This window comes from Panthera uncia, chromosome F1, assembly GCF_023721935.1.
Source record: "Panthera uncia isolate 11264 chromosome F1, Puncia_PCG_1.0, whole genome shotgun sequence".
Taxonomy (NCBI): Eukaryota; Metazoa; Chordata; class Mammalia; order Carnivora; family Felidae; genus Panthera; species Panthera uncia.
Genome location: NC_064813.1, coordinates 18,108,310 through 18,129,753, shown reverse-complemented (window position 1 = coordinate 18,129,753; position 21,444 = coordinate 18,108,310). Strand labels below are relative to the sequence as shown.

At 44.0% G+C, this 21,444-nt stretch overlaps 1 protein-coding gene across 1 annotated transcript in view; it reads right to left on the bottom strand.

The window, feature by feature from the left end:
* The window catches only part of PAPPA2 (pappalysin 2), an 86,211-nt gene that overhangs the window by 24,741 nt on the left and 40,026 nt on the right, over positions 1-21,444 (bottom strand). The window contains exon 9 of the mRNA XM_049635036.1: positions 14,463-14,534. Within this exon, the coding sequence (XP_049490993.1) occupies positions 14,463-14,534 (72 nt within the window). The remainder of the gene's footprint in view (positions 1-14,462; positions 14,535-21,444) is intronic.

Genomic DNA, 21,444 nt, shown 5'->3' with positions numbered 1-21,444 from the left:
AGAGAGGAATTAAGATAGCACCGAGGGTTCTGTCCTAGACAACTGGAAGTATGCAGTTGGCATCGGCTGAGATGGGAAAGTTCGCACAGCGAAATGAGAAACCGTTGTACATGGAATCCCTGGATTCTAGAATTCCACCTGCTACTCTACAAACTTTGTCTTTAGTCATTGTTACTGCCTTCTCACTTGACTCAGAGCATTTGTAATCCCTTCTATCCTCTCTTGGAGACCTTGGGTCTCCAGTCCGTCAACCAGATTATTACCCAAGGCCAATAAATACATTCAAGTCTCATCCACATCAAAGGTCTTTCCATGGACACTGTTTTCCACTTAAATGACAGCCCATGGCACTTCTTCTACTGGCCAACTTTTGGAAACAATAATTTTTATTTGCTGCACCAACTCTCTTATCCGTTTCTCAACCCATTTGCCCTCTCCCCTGCCCCACTGCTACCTTTGTGCCAGGGATTTCAGTGAGTGCTTAAATCACAAACTTAGTGGTCTCATGTCAATAATCAACTTGTTGTCTACTCTGTAGCAGTTAACGCTATTCACCATCTCCTTCTCCGGAAGTCTCTCTTCTTTCACAGTTTTTCTGAGACCACTCTCTCCTTCATTTCCTTCTACCTTTCCAATCATTCTCTTCCCATCTCCTTGACTAGCTTCACTTCCTCTGTTCTTCCTTATTATCACCTGCCAGGTCTTTTTCTTTCTTGTCCCCATTCAAATGCCTTGCATGTCCTCATCCATTTGCCACCTTCAATCATCATCCTTACTTTCCTCTTTTCTCAACCTAAGTCACCAACTGAGACTGTTTTTGAACTTCTATTTCCAATTCCACTAAACTCACCCCGTCTAAAGCCCAAGCCCATCATCCCCTCCTACAAGCCTACTTCTTTTTCTTTACAGAGGTTAATGGCACTCACTAACCACCCAAGCACCAGTGACTTGGATACAGAACCTCATCTTCCTTACAGGATGTGATTCTAGAATCAGTATGATGCCTTCAAAGGAAACCCCTCAGTGGTTACTTCTTTCCATCTCTACACCCAGGAGCCAAGTCTGGGCTTTCATCCCTTCTCTTAAAATACAGACGTTGTTTCCTAACCAGTCTACTGATCACCTGTCTCTTCTCCATGGGCTTCATCTCCAACAGTGTATCATATCTGATCTTGCCGTCTCCAGTAAAAACAAAAAAGTGAGGCTCTTCGATGCCTCCAGAATAAAGCTTGTATCCAAAACATGACAGCATTCAAGCCTCTTTTTAATCTAGCCCACGCCTCTCTAGCCTCACCTGTAGTCTCCACATATCCCATCCTCTGGTGCTTCTCCAGAAATCCTCTGTGTTTTCAACCCCCGTGCCTTGTGCTTATACTATCCTCCCTGCCCACAGGGCTTTCACCTCCAACTGATGAAATTATTACATCCCTCAAGGCCCCACAGAAGTGCCATTTTGCTATAAAATTGTTCCCAAATCTGATGTCCCACCTACTTCCTGCCCGCTCCATAAGCAAATGCAACCACTTTCTTTGCACTGTTCCCACAGCACGTTGAGCATGCCTCTCCCGCAGATCGGACAGGGGGTTCCTAGGAGACAGGAGCCCTGTCTCATTTCACTTCACATCCCTAGAGTCTCATACCATGCATATGCAATAAATGTCTATTCTGTGAATTAGTGCTTCTTAATCTAAAACTTACACTTTCAGGAGTTTGCTACCTTTAAAGAGATTTCCGCTTGGCTTTAGGCTGAAATAAGAAGTTAGAAAAGACAATGCAGGGAAAAGATACCAAAAAAGATATGTGGTCTCTGCCAGGTGCGTCTTTTTCCTTCCACAGAGGCATAAACTCTGTTGAAGGAATTGGTAGTAAGAGTGTGCTGCTCACTGAGCACGTACTATGTCCCAGGCTCGTTGTTGGTAAAACATAGGAATTGAATTTGTTTCTATATCAGTTCCCTCTACACACCCCACTCAAATGACCAGAAAGGAATCAAAAAAGTAAGAACTTACAAAAGAAAAGAGGATATGAGAGAGAATGATAGCCAATCGAGAATTCAACACGTAGAAGGGTGGAAAATGGATGGGCGAGCAGGAACTGATATCACAAATTTGAGAAAACAGATACCTAAATGTCTGAAATGAAATAGAACCCCAGAAAAGCTAAGGAATTAGAAGTGTCAGGCATCCCTACCGGCAGCAGTACAGGGGTGTGTGTGTGTGTGTGTGTGTGAATGAGCGATGGTCTCAGAGAGCTCAAACTCATCTTCCATATTAGGAAGTCAGTTAATAATGTCCTAATTGAGAAAAGAAAATCAAGATTAGCAGAAGAATTATTAAATAGATATGTGTGTGTAGATACAGATGTTTACAGATGTAATTTCCAGAAGAAATCAAAGAAGTGAAACCAAAGAAGGAAAGAAGACACGAAAGGATCCCCTCTGCCCAGAGAGCCTGAGGTCAGATGGCAGAGGGGCAGGTACTGTTCATCTTCCAAATAAAACTAGAGGTGCCAAATGGCTCTCTCTAAACTAGGTGCAGGTATTACTTTTATAGGATTAAAGCTCAGTTTAAAAAATATTACACAAAAATAAAACAAATAAGGGTGGAGCTGAGATTCAAACCCATTAGTCTGGGGTTGAGATGTGTAGCTTTTCTTCTATATGCAGTGCTGGCTGCAATTTGCAAATAATCAACTTGGGAGTGTCACCCTCTTTGTCATTACTCACCGCTGGGTTAGTCAGAACAACAGACCCACAAACACACACACCCACACACACAACATGCGTATAGGTACACATCTGTACTTTAGAGACTAAAAAGTAAGGTAAGATGTCTAATAGCATAACTTGCTGCCACTCAGTCATTACAATAAAGCATATAATCAAATAATTCCACCTGAAAGAAATGTGGATTTTAGTAGAATGAACTAGAAATGACTCAAACTATATGCACTTTCTGAAAGAGTTTGCTTCTACGACTATTTAATAAAGACATTGTGCCAGTGATCATGGTGGTAGATAGTATACTAACCAATGCTCTATAGATTCATGAACAGTCTCAGTGCATGTATTTGAGTTGTGCTTAACTGTGTTAAAACACATTTTAGAAGCACACGTAGAAGTGGTAGGGGAACAATGTCTCTGTGCAAAGTGAAAAGGGGTAGAGTTTTTTATGTGTAGAACCTGATTATATCTGCTTGCTGCTAATTCTAACCTCAGTTATAATCATCGGGAAGAATCTGGAAGGTCGGGTGGGTTAAAGAAAAGAAGGTAGCATTTCTGTGATGCCAGTTTTGCAGGCGGGTAGTATTTACGTTGCCTTCAAGCCCAGGCTAAAGATGATAAAGAAAAAGAACAGAAAAAAAGGGGAAAAGCACAGAGAAATCAGAAAAAGGGTGCGGTGGGAGGAGACAAAGGGACAACCCGGATGTCTTAAAGAGAATTAGCAGAGGGAGAAAGCCGGCCACCCAGGAAGCCTAGAAGACAAAGAAAGCCAAATGCAGTCCCTTAGAAAGCCCACCAGGATGCACGGCGGCGTGGCTCCAGGGGAGTTTAAGAGAGGCATAAATTCTCCTGAATGTTGTTAATCTAGATGAGGTTTTACAATTTGCATGGGTCGTGCTCTCCGTGTTTCACTCTTTTAAAAAGTGAGGGGAGGGAAAACACAATGGTTTTAGCTTTCAAAATGAAAACCTAGTCCTGATTAACATTTGGAGTCTGATTTTCAGAGATTCCAGCTGGAGGATCTGAAGTAGAGCCCTGAACCGAATAGAACTCTGGACAAGCCCAAAGACATGCCCGGATTTTTCAGCCTCGTGCAGAGATTGCACAAAACTGGCAGCGACGTTCACAAACAAATCTCGAGGGGATCGGAATTTGGCAGTCGCTGTGCCTGGAAGGCAGCTCCAACTTAAGCTAATTTTCCATTTTTCTCTGGATTTTAACACGGCTAACACATATTTAGATTTAGATTTGTAAGAACCTACACTATCCCTACCAGAAGCGGAGTGGTTGTCCCTGCTATTGGCATCTGGGCTGTTATTATTCCTGCCATAATTAACATTTTTATGGTCCCTTTTCACCCATAGATCCTAAAGGACTTGGCAAGAATGCAAAAGACAAGCAAGCCCATATGATGTGTCCTCTGAGAACCAGCAGGGAAGGAATGATTATTGTATCTGATCTGTAAACAGCTAAAACGTGGCAAGGAGAGGTTTAATTGCTGGCTATTATTTAAATGACAAAATATAAATGGAAAGGGAATGAGAAGTTAAACTACGGCATAACCACACAGGGCGCAAGTGACGAAGTTGGAATAGAACGTTTGGATTTCTGCATACAGATATCCTAAAAAGGATTCATTTTTCTCTTTCTACTAAGGAATTTATAAAGACATACTCAAGTGAGAATTGGGGGATTTTTTTTGGGGGGGGGTTTCTGGAGTTTTTTGAAGAACCAGTACCCATCCCACCTGGTCACACTTCGAAGTTCAAGCCATGGGCATTTATTCAAAGTAATTTGTGACTATCTGGTGATGGCATGGCGTTTCTAAAGAGCATTGTCTTAGAGATGAATCTTAAGGATAGAAATGAGAAAAGAATGGCTGGACAGGTTTCACCATGAGGCTGAGGGGAAGAAAGGAGAGAGGTTTCTTTTAAAGAAAAAAAATTTTTTTTAACGTTTATTTATTTTTGAGACAGAGAGAGACAGAGCATGAACAGGGGAGGGGCAGACAGAGAGGGAGACACAGAATCTGAAACAGGCTTCAGGCTCTGAGCTGTCAGCACAGAGCCCGACGCGGGGCTCGAACTCACGGACCGTGAGATCATGACCTGAGCCGAAGTCAGACGCTTAACCGACCGAGCCACCCAGGCGCCCCAGGAGACAGGTTTCAAATCAGACAGGCATTGGTACATTCTTCAAGCCCCCACAACGGTCACTATTGAGCTATTCCAGCTCTGCAGGCAGGTCTCAAACCCGGGAGTGCACTGGAACCACCCGGAGGGCCCGCACAACTGCTTGCCCACCCCCTCCCCAGGGCATCTGCACCCAGAGTGGGAGCTGAGAATCCTCCTGACAGGTGTCCAAGCACACCTCAGGCGGGGCCCTGGTGTATTCTGGATCTCTGCAGGTGCCGGGCCAGCCCACGCTGCCCCACTTGAGTCTCAGAGAGCTCTATGGGTGAAATACAAAATGTCTGAGTCACTTCGGTCTTCAAATATTTCACTTGGGAGAAAATGTTCCTTCCTGCTTTCTTGCAGGAGGGCCAGCCACTTTAGCTGCCACAGGGAATGTGGGATTTCTGCAACGGAGCCTCCCAGACACTCACACATTTCATTTCACCTTTAAGAATAAAGATCCCTCAAATTTATGATTGTGGTGATAAGTTTTGCCACCCTGCCGTGGAGCTTCACCTGGTCGGATATGAAGAACTATCACTATTTACACACACACACACACACACACACACACACACACACACACTGCCAGCCTCTCCCATCCCTGACCTCAGATCATCTCAATCGGAGCTGTACACAGTCTGAGCCCCAGAACAAAACATATTCCTTAGAACAGGATTTTTTAGTCGGACTCGAGTGCCTCTCTCTTGGCTCAAACTCTGGGCAAGAAAGAACGGTACAATAAAACCTTGACTTTCATGCCACCATTTCCACCTCATGAATTACACACTGGCCCCTGCATCCCATAGACTTGACAGCAGTAAAGCCAGGCAGTGCCCATGAGCGATCAAGAAGCACAAGCTAACAGGGCTAGCATCTGGAATAGAAATAACAAATAGTGAAAGGGAGGCAGGGGGAGTGGTCCAAGACAACACAGAAGAAAGAATCCAAGCAATGGTGGAGCAGATGGAAGGAATTAGTGATGGAAGCATTGTCGGTATCAACTACTAAATGTGTAAAAAAAATACAACTGCCCACCTACATTTAAATAAATGCAGCCACTCTGCTGAAGCTAAATTCGTCCCCAACTCCTCCTCACCGGGTCTTTCCACCTCCCAATTCCCTCCTATACAAATTCCAATCAAGGGTGTACTCCTACAGTTATGATACATAAAAATATCTCTACCAGTTGCTTTAAGAAAACACCAATATATTTACATTTAAATCCATGGCATGCTAGATCTGCAGGGAAAGAGAATACCAAACCATGTTCTGTGTTTGAGGCAGCAGAAAACTTAACCGTGTCAGAGAGAGGACAATACACATCCCCTTTCAACGCTCCCAAGGCTAATATGCCTTTTAAACACATGTCTTTATAACCCTGTATAAAGTCTAACACTTCCAGGATATTTCACGCAGCCTTAAATAGTTCATTCGGTTCTCAAACCCATTATCTAATGTGCCGTTGTTACTGGGAGGGGGTGACTGTGAACTCTTCTGTAGAGAAAATATTTACTACACGAGTCTTTATCTTTCTCTTCTTTGGCTTAAAAATCCCAGTTTCTTTGGATTTTTTTTCCCCAAAGGAGTTATTATCAATCTTTTGATATTATTTTTGTTACTTCAACCTGTTCAGGATTTTCTAATGGCTATGCTACAGAAGCTAGACTGAGAGAGAAAATAGGATCAGACCAGTAATGAGAAGAATAAAAAAGACAAGGAGACCCTCAGGTTTTCCGTTGGTTCCCTTTCCACTCACTGTCCTAGAGCTTGTTGTTTTAAGGTGCTGTGTACCCCTGACGAGACAGAATTTAAAATTTTTCTTCACTCTAATTTTAAGACAATCTCCAGTGTTCTCTGGCTTCTAAGGATTTTAGTTTTATTACTATTGGCCAGATGCTTGTACCTCTATCCTGGACCTTTCTGAACTGCATCCTATTTCAGGTGACTTCATTTTTTCAAGAACTATCAAAAGACACATCCTTTGTCCCAAGATACAAGGTACTGCTGGATACTATTATCTATGAGTGTATTTATTCCTGCCCAGTGTTTCTCAAAGTGCAGTTAAGCATTGCCTGTATTAGAAGCACCTGGGGCATTTGTTAAAAAAAAGCAAATCCTTGGAGCGCCTGGGTGGCTCAGTCAGTTGAGCGTCTGACTTCAGCTCAGGTCCTGATCTCATGGTTCGTGAGTTAGAGCCCACACTGGGCTCTGTGCTGACAGCTCAGAGCCTGGAACCTGCTTCCGATTCTGTGTCTCCCTCTCTCTCTGACTCTCCCTCATTCATGGTCTGTCTCTGTCTCTAAAATAAAACGTTAGCGAAAAATTTTTAAAACATTAAAAAAAGCAAGTTCTCTGGGCCATCTGGGTGGCTCAGTTGGTTAAGTGTCCGACTTCAGCTCGGGTCATGATCTAGCGGTTCGTGAGTTTGAGCCCCGCATCGGGCTCCGTGTTGACAGCTCAGAGCCTGGAATCTACTTCAGGTTCTGTGTCTCCCTCTCTCTCTGCCTCTCCCCTGCTTGTGCTCTCTCTTTCTCTCAAAAATAAATAAACATTAAAAAAATTTTTGAAAAAAAGCAAATTCTTGGACTTCACACCAGACTTGATATGTAAGAATGAGGAGGTAGGGGCAGAACCTAAGAATCTGCATTTTAAAAGTAAGAACCCCAGGTAATTATTAAGCACATTTTTAATCAAAACGACCCACCGAGTCCTTTGCCCATGTCAAATCAGTAAAGATGGGGGTGGAGCCAAAAGAAGCCTTGAGTGCTCCACTGAATGCGCCACCCCATTCGGCACAATCCACAGTAACGATCCGTGTCATGGTCAAACTCCCTAGCTGCCGTCTTAAATGGGGGAGAGGGAGTACCTCATTTGACCTAGTATGACACATCTGCTAGGTTTAAGAAGTGATTTCTCCTTGGGGCCCCTGGGTGGCTCAGTCGGTTGAGTGTCCAACTCGGTTTCAGCTCAGGTCATGATCCCAGGGTCGTGGGATCGAGCCCTGCATCGGGCTCTGCACTGATCATGAAGCCTGCTTAAGACTCTCTCTCTCTCTCTCTCTCTCTCTCTCTCTCTCTCTCTCCCCCCTGCCCCTATCCTCTCACTCTCTCTCTCAAATAAATAAAATGAAAAATTTTTTTTAAATAAAAAAGAAGTGATTTCTCCTTTATCTCTCTGACAAATCATTCTGTCACAAAACAAGACAGTTGGAAGGGAGGGCATGTTCCTTTAAGTATAGGACATGGACTTGGAACTTAGAACTGTTACTAGTAGAAAACCAAACTTGCAGGCACATAGCCATTATTGTTCAACCCCCTTTGCCTTTAAAACGGTATATATTGGGGTGCCTGGGTGGCTCAGTCGGTTGAGTGAAACAGTATATACCGCACAGCTTCACTTCCAGTTTTCTAAGGGCTCCTCATTCCTTCAAGAACATCAGAATGGCTTAGATAGGGCATCAGAGAATCTTCATCAGCAATCCTTAACCAAATCTCCCTCCAGATCTGCCTGGCCCCTTCCCCCCTCAGGGTACATGCACAGACGTGGGTCCTGCCCGTCACTGGCGTATGAAAAAGAACAGTGGCAAAAACCATAACTTTCCTTCTGAAACAGAAGCCACTCAGTATTACAGATAGATGAAATCCCATTAACGTTTATCACACACTCAATTGCTGTTTAATGAACATTCATACAATAGGCTCCCTTTATCATGTTCCGACTCTCCTATCTACCCTAGCTTAGTCTGAGTTTTCTCTTGCCAGCTGGGACCAGGATGAAAGTAGTAAAACCAAAAGCAGGACCGGCCTGGAACTGACGCCAAGGAAGGACAGTGCCAACAGATTCCCAAAGTGTAACCCATCCACCGGGTAAGACATCAAGGCCAACCGAAGAGGCCACAAACCGGAAGAGTGGCTCTTTAAGAGAAGGACCCGTGGGCACGATTAAGATCAAACATCTAACCAAAATCTTTTGATTCAGATCCAAAATTCCCAGAAACAGGGTTGGGGGCGGGGGAGGGTTGCAGTTATTTCTGAATTAGCATGACCCACACTCTACTGAAGTGTGACCTCTCGGAAGGCCCCAAACTACATTCCCGTGGGTTGTGCCTCCATAATTTTCTGACCAACAAGTTTGAAAGATAAATTACATCCATGTAACTGAAAGCTGAGGGAACTTAGATTCAGAGAAGGTAGCTCACTTGCCCAAGGAGTCGTGCGATAAAGGATGGAAACGAGGTTCAAGCCTGCCTCTAAGCCCCAGACGGCCTTTCTTCTGCTAGTCCACGTGGCCCTCACCGGATCTGTCGCAAGCCCTTTGGATTCTGTGCACGGCAGGGTTTTTGTTCTTCACTTCTCCTATTTCTTCCCTGCCTTTACTTCCACTGCGCTGCTTCTCAGAAGCCTGATCCAATCTGTTTCAGTTTAAGACTCTGGACGTCAAAGTTCGACCTTCAAATCTCTGTCCTTGCCTTTAGGGGCATAGAAGCAGGTGTCACTGAAGAATTAGGTTATATGTTTCAGAGGGATACAAAAGGAAATAAAGCACACATCTGACCACTTGGGAGCTTGTAGTCTGTTGGAAGGATGGATCTATCCAATAATCTTGAAACGATGTGGTAAGTGAAGTGATAGGCATTTGCAAGTGTATGTATAAGAGTTGTTAGCAGAAAGGGCAGCTAACGCCCAGACAGACTCCCTTGAAATTCCCAAGGAATTCCTTAGGAATCTTAAAAGGCTTCCTAAGTTTACTGGAAGCCTGAGGAACATCAATTAACCATGGCTACCTATAGTAAATAATAAACACTCATAACGATAGAAACTGGGTGTAAGCTGACTGTTGCATCAGTCTTTTTTTTTTCATTTTTTTAATGTTTATTTATTTTTGAGAGAGACAGAGACAGAATGCGAGTGGGTTAGGGGCAGAGAGAGAGGGAGACACACAATCCGAAGCAGCTCCAGGCTCCGAGCTGTCAGCACAGAGCCCGACGGGGGGCTCGAACTCACAAGCTGTGAGACCATGACCTGAGCCGAAGTCGGACGCTCAACCGACTAAGCCATGCAGCTGCCCCACGTCAGTCTTAATATATATATAATTATATCAATAAGACCCTGTCCCCACATAGTTAGCAAGTGTAGAGTCGGCACTTGATCCTAATTATTCTAACACAATTCTGCCTCTGTCCTTCACAGTTCCCGCGTTTGGAACAGGAAGGGCACAACTCTACACAAAACAGCAAAGGGCTGAAGAGAGAATATCAGAAACCGTAATCCCAAATGGGGGCTGCTGACAATAAACTTGCAGGAAATACACGCTTGTGGAAAAAGCAGCCCCAAAACATAGGTCAATGGACACTCAATTTTAATCATCCAGCAGGAAAGAAATTAATCTTTTCTACCCAAAAAGGGACCACAAGTGTGGTCTTTATTCCCAGCCGCATTCCCTGGAACACAAGGTGTTCTTAGTCTAAGTGGAACCTAGGGCTGTGGACTTTGGCAGAATTAATAAATAGGACTTTATGAAAGAGCAAAGAAGGAAGAAAAGGAAGGAACAGGGGGGAGGGAGAGAGGATAACACATGTGATCTGACAGTATCATAGTGTTCGCGGATAGAATTATCACCCACAAAATGAAGACGCCCCCTTCCCTCTCTCTTTCTCTTGCCATGCCAGGAAGAGTACACTTTATTGGACGAGCGTTTGGCAGAGTAAGTGTTTGTTTTCTGCACAGTTGTCCTAGATGATTTGTATACTTGTCTGTAATTTTAATGAGCACCGGTCTGGGAGTAGGAAGAACAGTTAGGAGCCCAATGCAGTAGCCCAGGTAGGGAATGCTGAGGCCCTAGCGAGGGGGGCTGAGGGGCTCGACAGCAGGGTGTGGAAAGCTGCTCACGTGATGATCGGCTCACCACTGATCTGGTGACTGAGTGGACACGGCAGCCGTCTCCAAGCGGTCTGTGACTTACGGGTCTCAGGGGTCTTCCCACGGGAATGGCCGGTTTCCCTTCCCTCCTGTTGTTCTGTCCCTTTTCTGATCAGACTTTGCACCTACGCCTCTAGAGACCACATCAGCACTTCAGCCTTGTGCTTTCTGCTCTACTCATTCAGGAAGTGCTCACAAAGTGGCTAATGGTTCACAACAAATGCCACTACTTTATAACCACTGACTATGAACCAGACAGGGCAGATGCTTAAGCGCTTCATGTACATTATCACATTAATTCCTTGCCACCGCTCCTTAAAATAGCTTTGTTGTCCTTACTTGCCAACACCGATTAAGACTCGAAGGCTCACACCGCTCAGCCGGCCCAGGATTTGAACCTACGCTGTCCAAAATCTCTCCATCCACAAAGCTACCATTCCTTGCTCATGCGTAGCTTACAAAAGAACTAGAAAACACCAGGAGGCTCAGGTTGAGTTTCGAGAAACAACCAGAAAACCCTACTTTAACGTACGAGCAGGTCTGGGCTGCAGATACGTAGTATGCATGTTTTCTGGCTCAGACAACGGGAACACAGGTGACGATGAGAAGGCGGCGTTATTTACACAGGAGCCGGCAGAGAAAACCTCAGAGCTGTCTCTTAAAGAATGCAAGAGGCATAGAATGATGGAGGGCGGAAAGCCCAAGCTCGTGGCAAAGGGGACAGGGCACCAAGGAGCAGAAATGACACGAAGGGGGACATGGTTGGTAGGCTAGCGAGCTGATGGTCTCACTGTCCTGGGCTCACTGAGCGGAATGAAGTATGAGGTCCTCAGCTTTGCTGAGGTGGGATGTCTGAAGGGGACATCTCACAGTTATACTCGGTATCGTAGAGGAAAAAAAAAAAAAAAAAAAGGAAAACTCCTTCTAGATACCAGGGAACCAATGTCTAATTTGAGCTCAGATTTCTGTGCAGCACTTTTTAAAAACTTCTCATCCACCGAGCCCTCTTTGGTTTATCTTGCCTCTGCGTCTGTTTTCCCTCCGTCTGTCTTTGACGCTCTTCAGTTGCCCCTAATATATTTAGCTGACTTTTTCCAGGAAAGAATTAGGTTTCTGCCAAGTGACCAGTTCCAGCCTCTCTCACCCTTTCTCTCCCAGTCTCACCCCCTCTCTGCATCTCTTACTTATTTCTTCAGAGTTTCTTCCCTGTCTCCTCCCCTGTCTGACTCGATTCCTTTCCTTTCCGGTGGGCACTGATTCTCCTTTTTTCTTTGCTTCTTCCTCCCACCCTTACGTGGTTTTTTTTTTTTTCTTTCTTTTTTTCCTCCTCCTCGCCTCTGCTGGGACACCAGAAGCAAAATCTTATCCTTTCAAACCTTTTCCTAACCAGAGAGCCCCAGGAAATACTGTAGTATACTCAGAGTGGAATTAATGTCGGCTAGAATTACTCCCGGACAAAGAGAGCTTCAAATTGGGGCTCCACAGACTGGGAACCTTCTTGACTCCTCCCATGGTGGCCACGGCAGTGGCTCTCAAACTTCGGAACTCGTCAGAAGCACCTGGAGGCTGTTAAAAACACAGATTTCTGGGCCCCACTCCCAGAGTCTCCAATCCAGTAGGTGTGGGACGGGGCCTGAGAATATGTATTTCTAACAGGTTCCCAGGAGATGCCAATTGTGCTGGTCCAGGGGCCACACTTTGAGAACCACTTGAGGCTCAGCTGTGCGTGGTAGTGGGTGGGCAGGGGAATCGGAGGAGGGAGTGGAGTTTTGTTCCTTGTCACATCAACAAAGGGACTGACAGGAGCCTAGGAAGCTCAGGATAAGGGATCAGGAGGATGTGTTGGGGGTGCAGGGAGGAGGGGAAGACACACGAGGAAAGCTCTGTGTTGTAACCTTCCGGGAAACACGGAAGCCAGCTCCCAGCCCTGTCACCCACCCTCCCTCCTGCCATCACACATGGAAGCAGCAGAAGGGAATTCTCAGGATCCCTTTGATCTCTTCCCAGTTCTGAGTCCTCTGTCTGTTTATCTCCCTCCTCCCTTGGCCTCCTCTTCCCCCTTTCTACCCCCTGCCCAGTGGATGAGTCACTGCCCCTCCTCCCCACCCCACTGCCATCTGTTTTTCTAATGATGGCAGAAGATGAGCTGTTTTGTTGGCCTGCGCCGTAACAAAGCACACTCTCCACTAGCGTTTTTCCTGATGGACTCTCAGAATGCTATTTTATTGGTATCATTTCCCCACCCAGTTTTCCCTTTGTCTCAAACCCCACCCTTTCCCCCTCTTTGGCCTCATGTAGATCCCAGTTTCCCAGAATTGGATAAAGAGAAACAGAGATACAGAAGAATCGAGGGATAGATAAGCATGTGGGTTGGATGCGTGTGTAGGGGGGAGGGTGTTAGAAATCAGGGGCAGTTCAATGGCTCTCGCTAGCACCCAAGGAGCAACCAGAATTACCCAAGCATCACTGCTAAGTGGTTTAATTACTCGCAGTGAGAAACTTGAATGGCAAAACCTACTGTGACTGAGTGGCCATTCCTGGGGTGAGAGGGCTTAAATGGTGTGTGTGTGTGGGGGGGTGGTTAGGGAGAGAAGAGAGGCGTCCCCTCTTCCCCATGCCAGGATACCTGGGTCATTCTCTGTCTGTAAGGCTCTGACTCATTCTTGACTCTTCTTTGCAATAACTCGCGTTAATCTAGCTAAGGGAACCTGTGTGAAGAAGTACATAGGATTCCCTGAGGAAGTAAAGGTCTGGTTTGAGTTAACCAACAGGGCGTTACAGGTCTACCTCAGACGTTGCAAACAGATGCCTGCACGCCCCAAGCAGTTGACATAAACCAGGGATGCCCACTAGGTAAGGAGCCGCAGGGAGAGGGGAGCATCTTGCTCACCGAGAGAGCAGCTGCCTTTTGGGGCTGTAGCTGTTACTCAGGTCTAGCTAACTGTTGCCACGGTGCCAGATATCTTGTTTTCCAAGAGACATATCAGCAGTGTTTGATATTGATTTTTATCTGGAGTATGTATGTACGTGGGTGTGTGATGTTATATATACATACACAAATGTTATGCGAAACCCCAGTTTTTAAATATTGGCAACCAGAACAGAATTGTTTTCAGAGACTGTGCTGGCCAAATAAACCTGTCTGTAGGCCACCATCGGTCTGCAAAACTCTGATCTAACTAAGCTCGAGTAAGATCCAGTTACAGAATCCCCAAACCATATAACATTCTGATTTGCTTTTTAACTTATTTTTTATTACATCATTTAAAATGAGACTCTGGAGATTTTGCAGAAGGAAAGAAAGAAATAAAGAAAGAACAAAAGAAAGAAAGAAAGAAACAAAGAAAGAAAGAAAGAAAGAAAGAAAGAGAAAGAGAGAGAGAGAGAGAGAGAGAGGGAGGGAGGGAGGAAGGAAGGAAGAAAGAAAAAGAAAAGGAAGAAAGAAAGAAAGAAAGAAAGAAAGAAAGAAAGAAAAAGAAAGAAAGAAAGAAATCCTAATATCTGTAATTTGAAAATTAGAGAGCTAAATTTAAGAGATTAAACCAAGGGCATAGTAGCAAGACCTTGCATTAGAAAGACTCAGGCCCCATGAGTGAAGCAGACCAGACCACTCTGGTGTGGGTCCGGGAGGGGCAGGAGGCTTACCTCACACGACTGGATGCAGTGGATGAGGAAGGGGGGTGGGTGCCATTGACGCTTTCCAGTGCACACGATGCTCTGAAGGGGAAGGTGGAGAGAACAGAAAACAAAAACAAGGACCCCTGGTCAGTAAGAGAAGGGGAAAATCCTGAGCTCACCCCACCAGCCCAACCCCGTTCCCTGAGGAGGGAGACCCCAGCTGTACCCCACATAGGGGTCCGAGGCCAGCCGGACTTGCCCGTGGAAGTGCTAAACTTGCCAGATGGTGCCCAGGTGGAACTCTCATACTCTTCATCCTCCTTCACCCTCCCCAAGGTATCAAAATTTCCAGAGAGGTGCAGGTGTAATTTTAGAAAGCATCCTCAGTGTTGTAATGAGTGTAATTTGGTTCCAGGCATAGTATTTTTTTTCTATTTGTCTTGAAATTTTAAATAACATTACAAGAAATTGTGAGATGTCTGGGTTGACAAGGAAGTACCATGGATTTTTAAAGGCTGAGCAGTACAGCTTCACAAGAAGAGTCTTGAACTGAACACGGATCTCAAGACTCCTAGGCAAGAAGACGTGAGTGCCAAGCAGGGGCTGGAGGGTGAGTGGAACAAATCTGTAGCTCCTGTTAGCACCATTTATCCCCTCCTCCTGGGAAATAAAAGGTCTCTGCTGGGCAAACAGGGTTAATGGGACACCACTGGGGCTCAAAATGGCGCCCGCATCAAGCTGATGACAGCAAAAACACATTCATTCATATTAAACACCGGTGACTGTCCCTGTCCCAACAGCCATTTCCAGATGTGCGCTGAAACAAATACTCATCTACTCTTTGTTGAATAATAATTACAACCCATTTTCATTGAGCTTTTCCCTTTTAATTTTTGGATTTTAAAATTTCAAAAGAAACATTTCAGGAAAAGAAAAAGTCCCATAGGAGGCTTCAGGGAGAAAAGGAGATTGATTCTCTCTGTAGCCCATCAACCCAAACCATTTGTAGACTTTCATACTCACGTTTTAATTCAGTGTGATAGGAATACAGTGCAATCAGAAGAAAAAGAATACATTGTGAGATATGAGCTTTCCGCAAGATAGCACCTCTAGTAATTAGAAATTATATGTTCTAGAATGTTAAGACTATGTGGTAATCAAATCGGAGACATTTGCATATATTAACATGTAGGTATATGAATATATACCTTGTAGTTACGAGAATAGGGAACTGCAAGATTTTTCTAGAGTTGTACTCGTATAGACTAAAATTTCTCTTTCACAGCCTCCCTAAAGGGGAGGTTATACCATAAATCCTAACGAATTCTGATATTCTAAATTCTACACTGTAATTATAGAAAGTGGCTTGGTTTAAGTTTTCATTGCACTGGGAAAAAAAGGATTATAGAGGATTATACAAATACATAATGGGGGGGGTCAGCCTACTAAAAAATGAGGTATTCTGCACTAACAGCCACTTAAGCAGCATTTGCATATAAACAATGGCTATGCTACCTAGAAAGGATTCTTGTTTATGTTTTAAACCCAGTATCAGTGGAACTCTTTTAGCTAGCAAGGGATTCAATTTCTAGTATTTGAAATATCAATGTTTTACGCTTCCGTTGTTGTTACCAGATAATGCTAATAGCATCAAACAGGAGGTTGTACCCTTGAGATGTCAATACGTATTTTCCTTCTCATAGCACCACATTCCCTAAGGATCCCAATTCCCCATTCTTAACAGTCAGACATTGAAATGTATACATGCTTCACTCACTAGGAACCAGAGTTGCTGCCCTCCAAGAGGTCAAAGTCTGTGGGGAAGTAGCTGGAAAAATTGTCAGTGCTTCCCCATAAGAGGATACGTAGCCTTGGCAGCCTCACATGATGTCTATGGCCAGAACTCGCCAGAACACCCTGAATTGACTGTGCCAGCTTCTCTTATGCCCACTACACCTTCTACGCCAATCACTTCTTCTATAAATGCAGGAGTTTGGGGGTGCCTGGGTAGTTAAGTGTCCGACTCTTATTTCTACTCAGGTCATGATTTCATGGTTTGTGAGTTCAAGTTCCGCATCAGGCTCTGTGCTGACAGCATGGAGCCTGCTTGGGATTCTCTCTCTCTCTCTCTCTCTCTCTCTCTGCCCACCCCCTGCTCTATCTCTCTCTCTCAAAATAAATAAATAAACTTAAGTTCTAAATAAATAGATAAATAAATAAACAAGCAAATAAATAAATGCAGGAGTGTTGGTTTGTTAATAACACTTTAGAAATTCTAAGGATATATTGCAAAGGGACTTAAAAGAAAGGAAAAGAGTCTGTCTTTACTTTTGATGCGTTTTCTTCGATGCTCTTTTGTCCTATTATCTCTGACTGATGTTTTCTATCTTTGTATTCTTATGTGATTTTATTATCGTGTAATATAGATTCACAGAATAAAATATAAAATGTATGAAAGGTTCACAGTCTCCCTCCTACTCCTGATCCCCAATCACCCAAGTTCCTCAGTTTGATTTTCTGTGTTTTGTATCATTACAGAGACGTTCTACGCATATGCAAACATATATGTATGAAATTATCTCCTCACACAAATTCTAAGATGCTGTCTTTTTATTTTGTACTTTGGTCTGTTGTTTGCTTGCTTGCCTTTATTCCACTTCACAGTGTTTCTCGGGGTTCTGGAATGTTGCATTCCATTGATTACATAGTATTTCATTGCATGTATAAGATCTCATATACTTAACCAGGCCCATACTGATGGATATTTAGGTGATTTACAGTCTTTTGCTCTAACAAACAATGCTATGTATAAATCATTTCACACACGTGCAACTATTATCTGTAGAATAAATACATGATAGTAGAACTGAGAATACCCATCTCAATAATTCTTTAATCTCACTCTCCCTCTTGCTCTCCCTCTCTCTCTCTCTTGAGATGAATTCAAACTGGCTTCTTCCTTAATCTCCATAAAATTGCAAAAGCTTCTGGTACCTGGGTCTAAGACCATTCTAGATTGCAAAATTTTTGAGAATAGGGACCGTCTCCCACTCTTACATCTTACCTCAGTGACTTAGAGATGATGTTTTACAAGCATCTGTCAACCACTAAATAGTTAGAGCTCCAGAATTCTCCTCTATCTTCTGGCCCATGAACGTTGTTCATCCCGTAAGAAAAGATATGCACGTGCCATTAACTGAACTACTACTTATTGATCAAAACGGGAGGAGAATTTCAAATACGCTTCAGGCCTTAAAGTTTATGGGCAAGTTTGTGGTGGTGAGGTGTGAAAGAGGAATGACACAGTAAGAAGATAAGGAGAAGGGCTAACTCCTGGTGGGATGAGTTAACTTAATTCAACAAGGGAGCTTTTAGACTGAAGTGTCTCTGATGCCATGGTGGTCTATGTAAGCGACCCAGGATCTAAGCCTATACATGCTTCAAGATTATGAAACTAAAAACTATGGACAACCAATCACAAAGAGCCAACGAGGCTTTAAGCTACAGCCAATCAATGATTTCCTTACTTTCCTTCCTTTTTTCTCTACCATAGTGTCTCCTGAGCTCCTCTTGGTGAGGCACTCCTAACCATTTCTAGTTTCACACTGACTAATTCAAACAGATTTTTGCTCACATAAACTCAAGATTTTTCATATGCCTCAAGTTATCTTTTAACAGCTCCCTATGATTTTCTTTTTTTCTGGAATATTTTTGACAAATGGTGATAGTATATATTACATTTGAAAAACTATAGAAATTGGGGCCTCTGGGTGGCTCAGTCAGTTGAACATCTAACTCTTGGTTTCGGCTCAGGTCATGATCACATGAGTTGTGGGATCAAGCCCCATGTTGGGCTCTGTGCTGGCCGTGCACAGCCTGCTTGGGATTCTCTCTCTCCCTCTCTCTCTGCCCCTCCCCTGGTTGTGCTCTCTCTTTTTCCACATAAATAAATAAACTTTAAAAAAATAAAAGCTAGGGGCGCCTGGGTGGCTCAGTCGGTTGAGCGTCCAACTTCGGCTCAGGTCATGATCTCGCGGTCCGTGAGTTCAAGCCCCACATCGGGCTCTGTGCTGACTGCTCAGAGCCTGGAGCCTGTTTCTGATTCTGTGTCTCCCTCTCTCTCTGACCCTCTCCCGTTCATGCTCTGTCTCTCTCTGTCTCAAAAATAAATAAACGTTAAAAAAAATTAAAAAAAAAAGAAAAGCTATAGAAAGTAATTGAAAGAATGTCCTTATATCCTCTGTTCAGCCTTATCAAATCTTAATTTGCTGTACCTGCTTCCAGAACCTAAGTCGCTAAAGATTCAATTAATGTCCTCTACATGTAGCCCTCCAACCTCATTCTCCTTCCTTCCTCCTTATTGGTAACACCTATTCTGAATTTTTTTCAGTTATTTATTTATTTTGAGAGAGACAGAGAGTGAGCAGGGGAGAGACAGAGAGAGAAATAAAGAGAGAGAGAGAAAAAGAATCCCAAGCAGGGTCTGTACTATCAGCGTGGAACCCGAGGCGGGGCTGAAACTCACAAACCGTGAGATCATGACCTGAGCCAAAACTAAGTCAGACGCTTACCCGACTGAGCCACCCAGGTGCTTCATAACTATTCTGAACTTTTAAGTTATTATTTCTTTACAATTTTATATGATTATTATTGCTATGACACTATTAGCAAGCCACTTTTCAGGTGAATTGATTGTGAACAAAGATTTGTTTTGAACTTTCCAAAAGGAAAGCAGTCACAAGGAAAACCAGTGTAAAGATTTTCTCTCAGGCCATTTCAAAAATTTTTAAAAGTAAAAAGGAAGATGGGAAGAACAAAGGGAAAGTAGAAGGGGGGAGACACAGAGAGAGAGGGACAGAGAGATGAGAGAGAGAGAGAGAGAGAGAGAGAGAGAGAGAAGGGAGGAAGGAAGAGGAAGGAAAGGAAGACCAGTTAAGGGTTATTAGGATGGTCATAAGGCAATTGAAGGCTATTGCCTGGTTAAACATCTCACTAAAGGTCACAAGACTGATAGTTAGCCAACATTAAGGTCTAACACAGAATTGCTCAATTGTTTTTTTTTATCAGGAATAGTTACTTGACAGAATGGGCTAATCGCACCACCCCAACAAAGTTCTGCGGCTGCCCAGGTCTGTGACCATTTCCTTATGACTACAAATGTATGCAACCCTAAGTGAAGCACAGCACTGTTTTTGCCTTGTTTATCTGGACAATAGCACGTTACCCTGCAGTTTGCTTTTCAAGTTCTTCTGCACCCCCCCTCCCAAGACTATCTTGGACTCGAGGCCTCGAGACTCACTCAAACTGAAAGCAGATACTTCCATACTTGAAACTGATGAAAAAGAAGGCTTTTTCATGACTCATATCTGAGGGATTTGCTCTCCCGCTAATGTGTGTATGGCAAGGGTCACTGGAACTCTTACACAATTGTGCCCATTGAGAGGACACTGTGGGGGATGAGAGCAAGGATCGGGACATGAGACACACAGGAGGGTGAGACGAGCTAGTCGGACACGATGGCTCCTGGAGGGCACCGTCTTCTTTCTCTCTTCCTGCTTCTCTCTCCCTCTTAAAACGTTTTGTTTTTTTTTAAGGAATTATTAATCCTTTGGGGGCCAATTTGGGAAAACAAAGTCAGAAATTACAAGATTTGTTTTGACTCGAGCAATTCTAGTGAAGAGTTGGGGAGCTGAGGGAGGGATTCCCTGCAGTGTTGACAACCTTTGCAAACCTCACATGTGTAGCCACAGGAAAATCTCATTAGTTTGGACCTCACTAATTCCTAATTGTGATATACTAAAGAAAGAAAAGAAAAGCATTGTTCGGTCTGTGACAAAATGAATTTATGAAGCAAACCAACAGAGGAAATGAGATGTTATGATGGATGCTTTTGTACTTCAGAACGGAACACTTTCAAGTATAATTTAGAAAAGCTCATTTACATGCAAACAATTGCCACATTATGTATAAAAAAATCACCTCCCCATGAAATCGGATTCTTGAAGGACCAATGCTTTACAGCGTAAGTCAAAATGTTAATTTTCCTACTTTAAATGGTAAGTCTCAAGATAGAATAAAACACCCTCTCAACACAGCGGTTAAAGACAGTCATAAAAATTCAACCTTACAGAGGCCTCTGGAAAAATCAAAAGGTTTGCCCTGAGAAAGAGCTCTGTGGAGCCAGGAGCCACTCTCTTCATCCAGCAATGGATGAAAAGAGCGATGTGCCGAGCAGATCATTCCTACCCTCGAGAATCTTACCGTTTAGGGGTAGAATGACAGAAAAAAAAAAAGAAAAAGGAAGGAAAAAATGAAGATGAGGAAGAACAGGGATGTGCTCCCAGCAAAAGTCTGAGGGAAGCTCCTCCCACATGCTCAGCTCAGGCTCCCCAGACAGTCGGGTGTCCACACAGTGCCTGAGACATGAGGGAGGCAGTGGGGCAAAAGCTCTGGTTGCTGGATGTGAGCAGTGGTACCGATTGGGCATGTGGCTGTCGCCTGCATCCCAACTGCCAGATTCCACTGCTCAGTCACCTTGACTGGCAGGCCTTTGTTTGACTGCCAAGAAGCCCTTTTGTTGGTGTCTTCTCTTTCTGCCAGGATATTTCTCTGCTGATGTTGCTACCATGGAAAGGTCTAGGTCTCTGTGTAGTAAGTGAAGGAGCAAGATACCTTTACAAAAACAAAAGACCCAGAAAGTCCATCTGAGCCTTTCACATCCCTACCAGGGTATCCCACAGCCAGCATGCCCCTGAAACATTTCGAAGTCACAGTAATTTTCACCCTTACTTTCAGTCTCCCAACGAAAGCTGTTAGAAGTTGCTTCTTTAGTCAATGTTCAAATAGGAAACAATAAATGGCCCTTAGTTCTCTTCCCAGCCCCATTTGTAAAAGGGACAGGAAAAAGACAGACAAGGGGCACCTGGGTGGCTTAGTTGGTTAAGCATCCTACTTAGGCTCAGGTCATGATCTCACGGTTCGTGGGTTCGAGCCCTGCATGGGGCTCTGT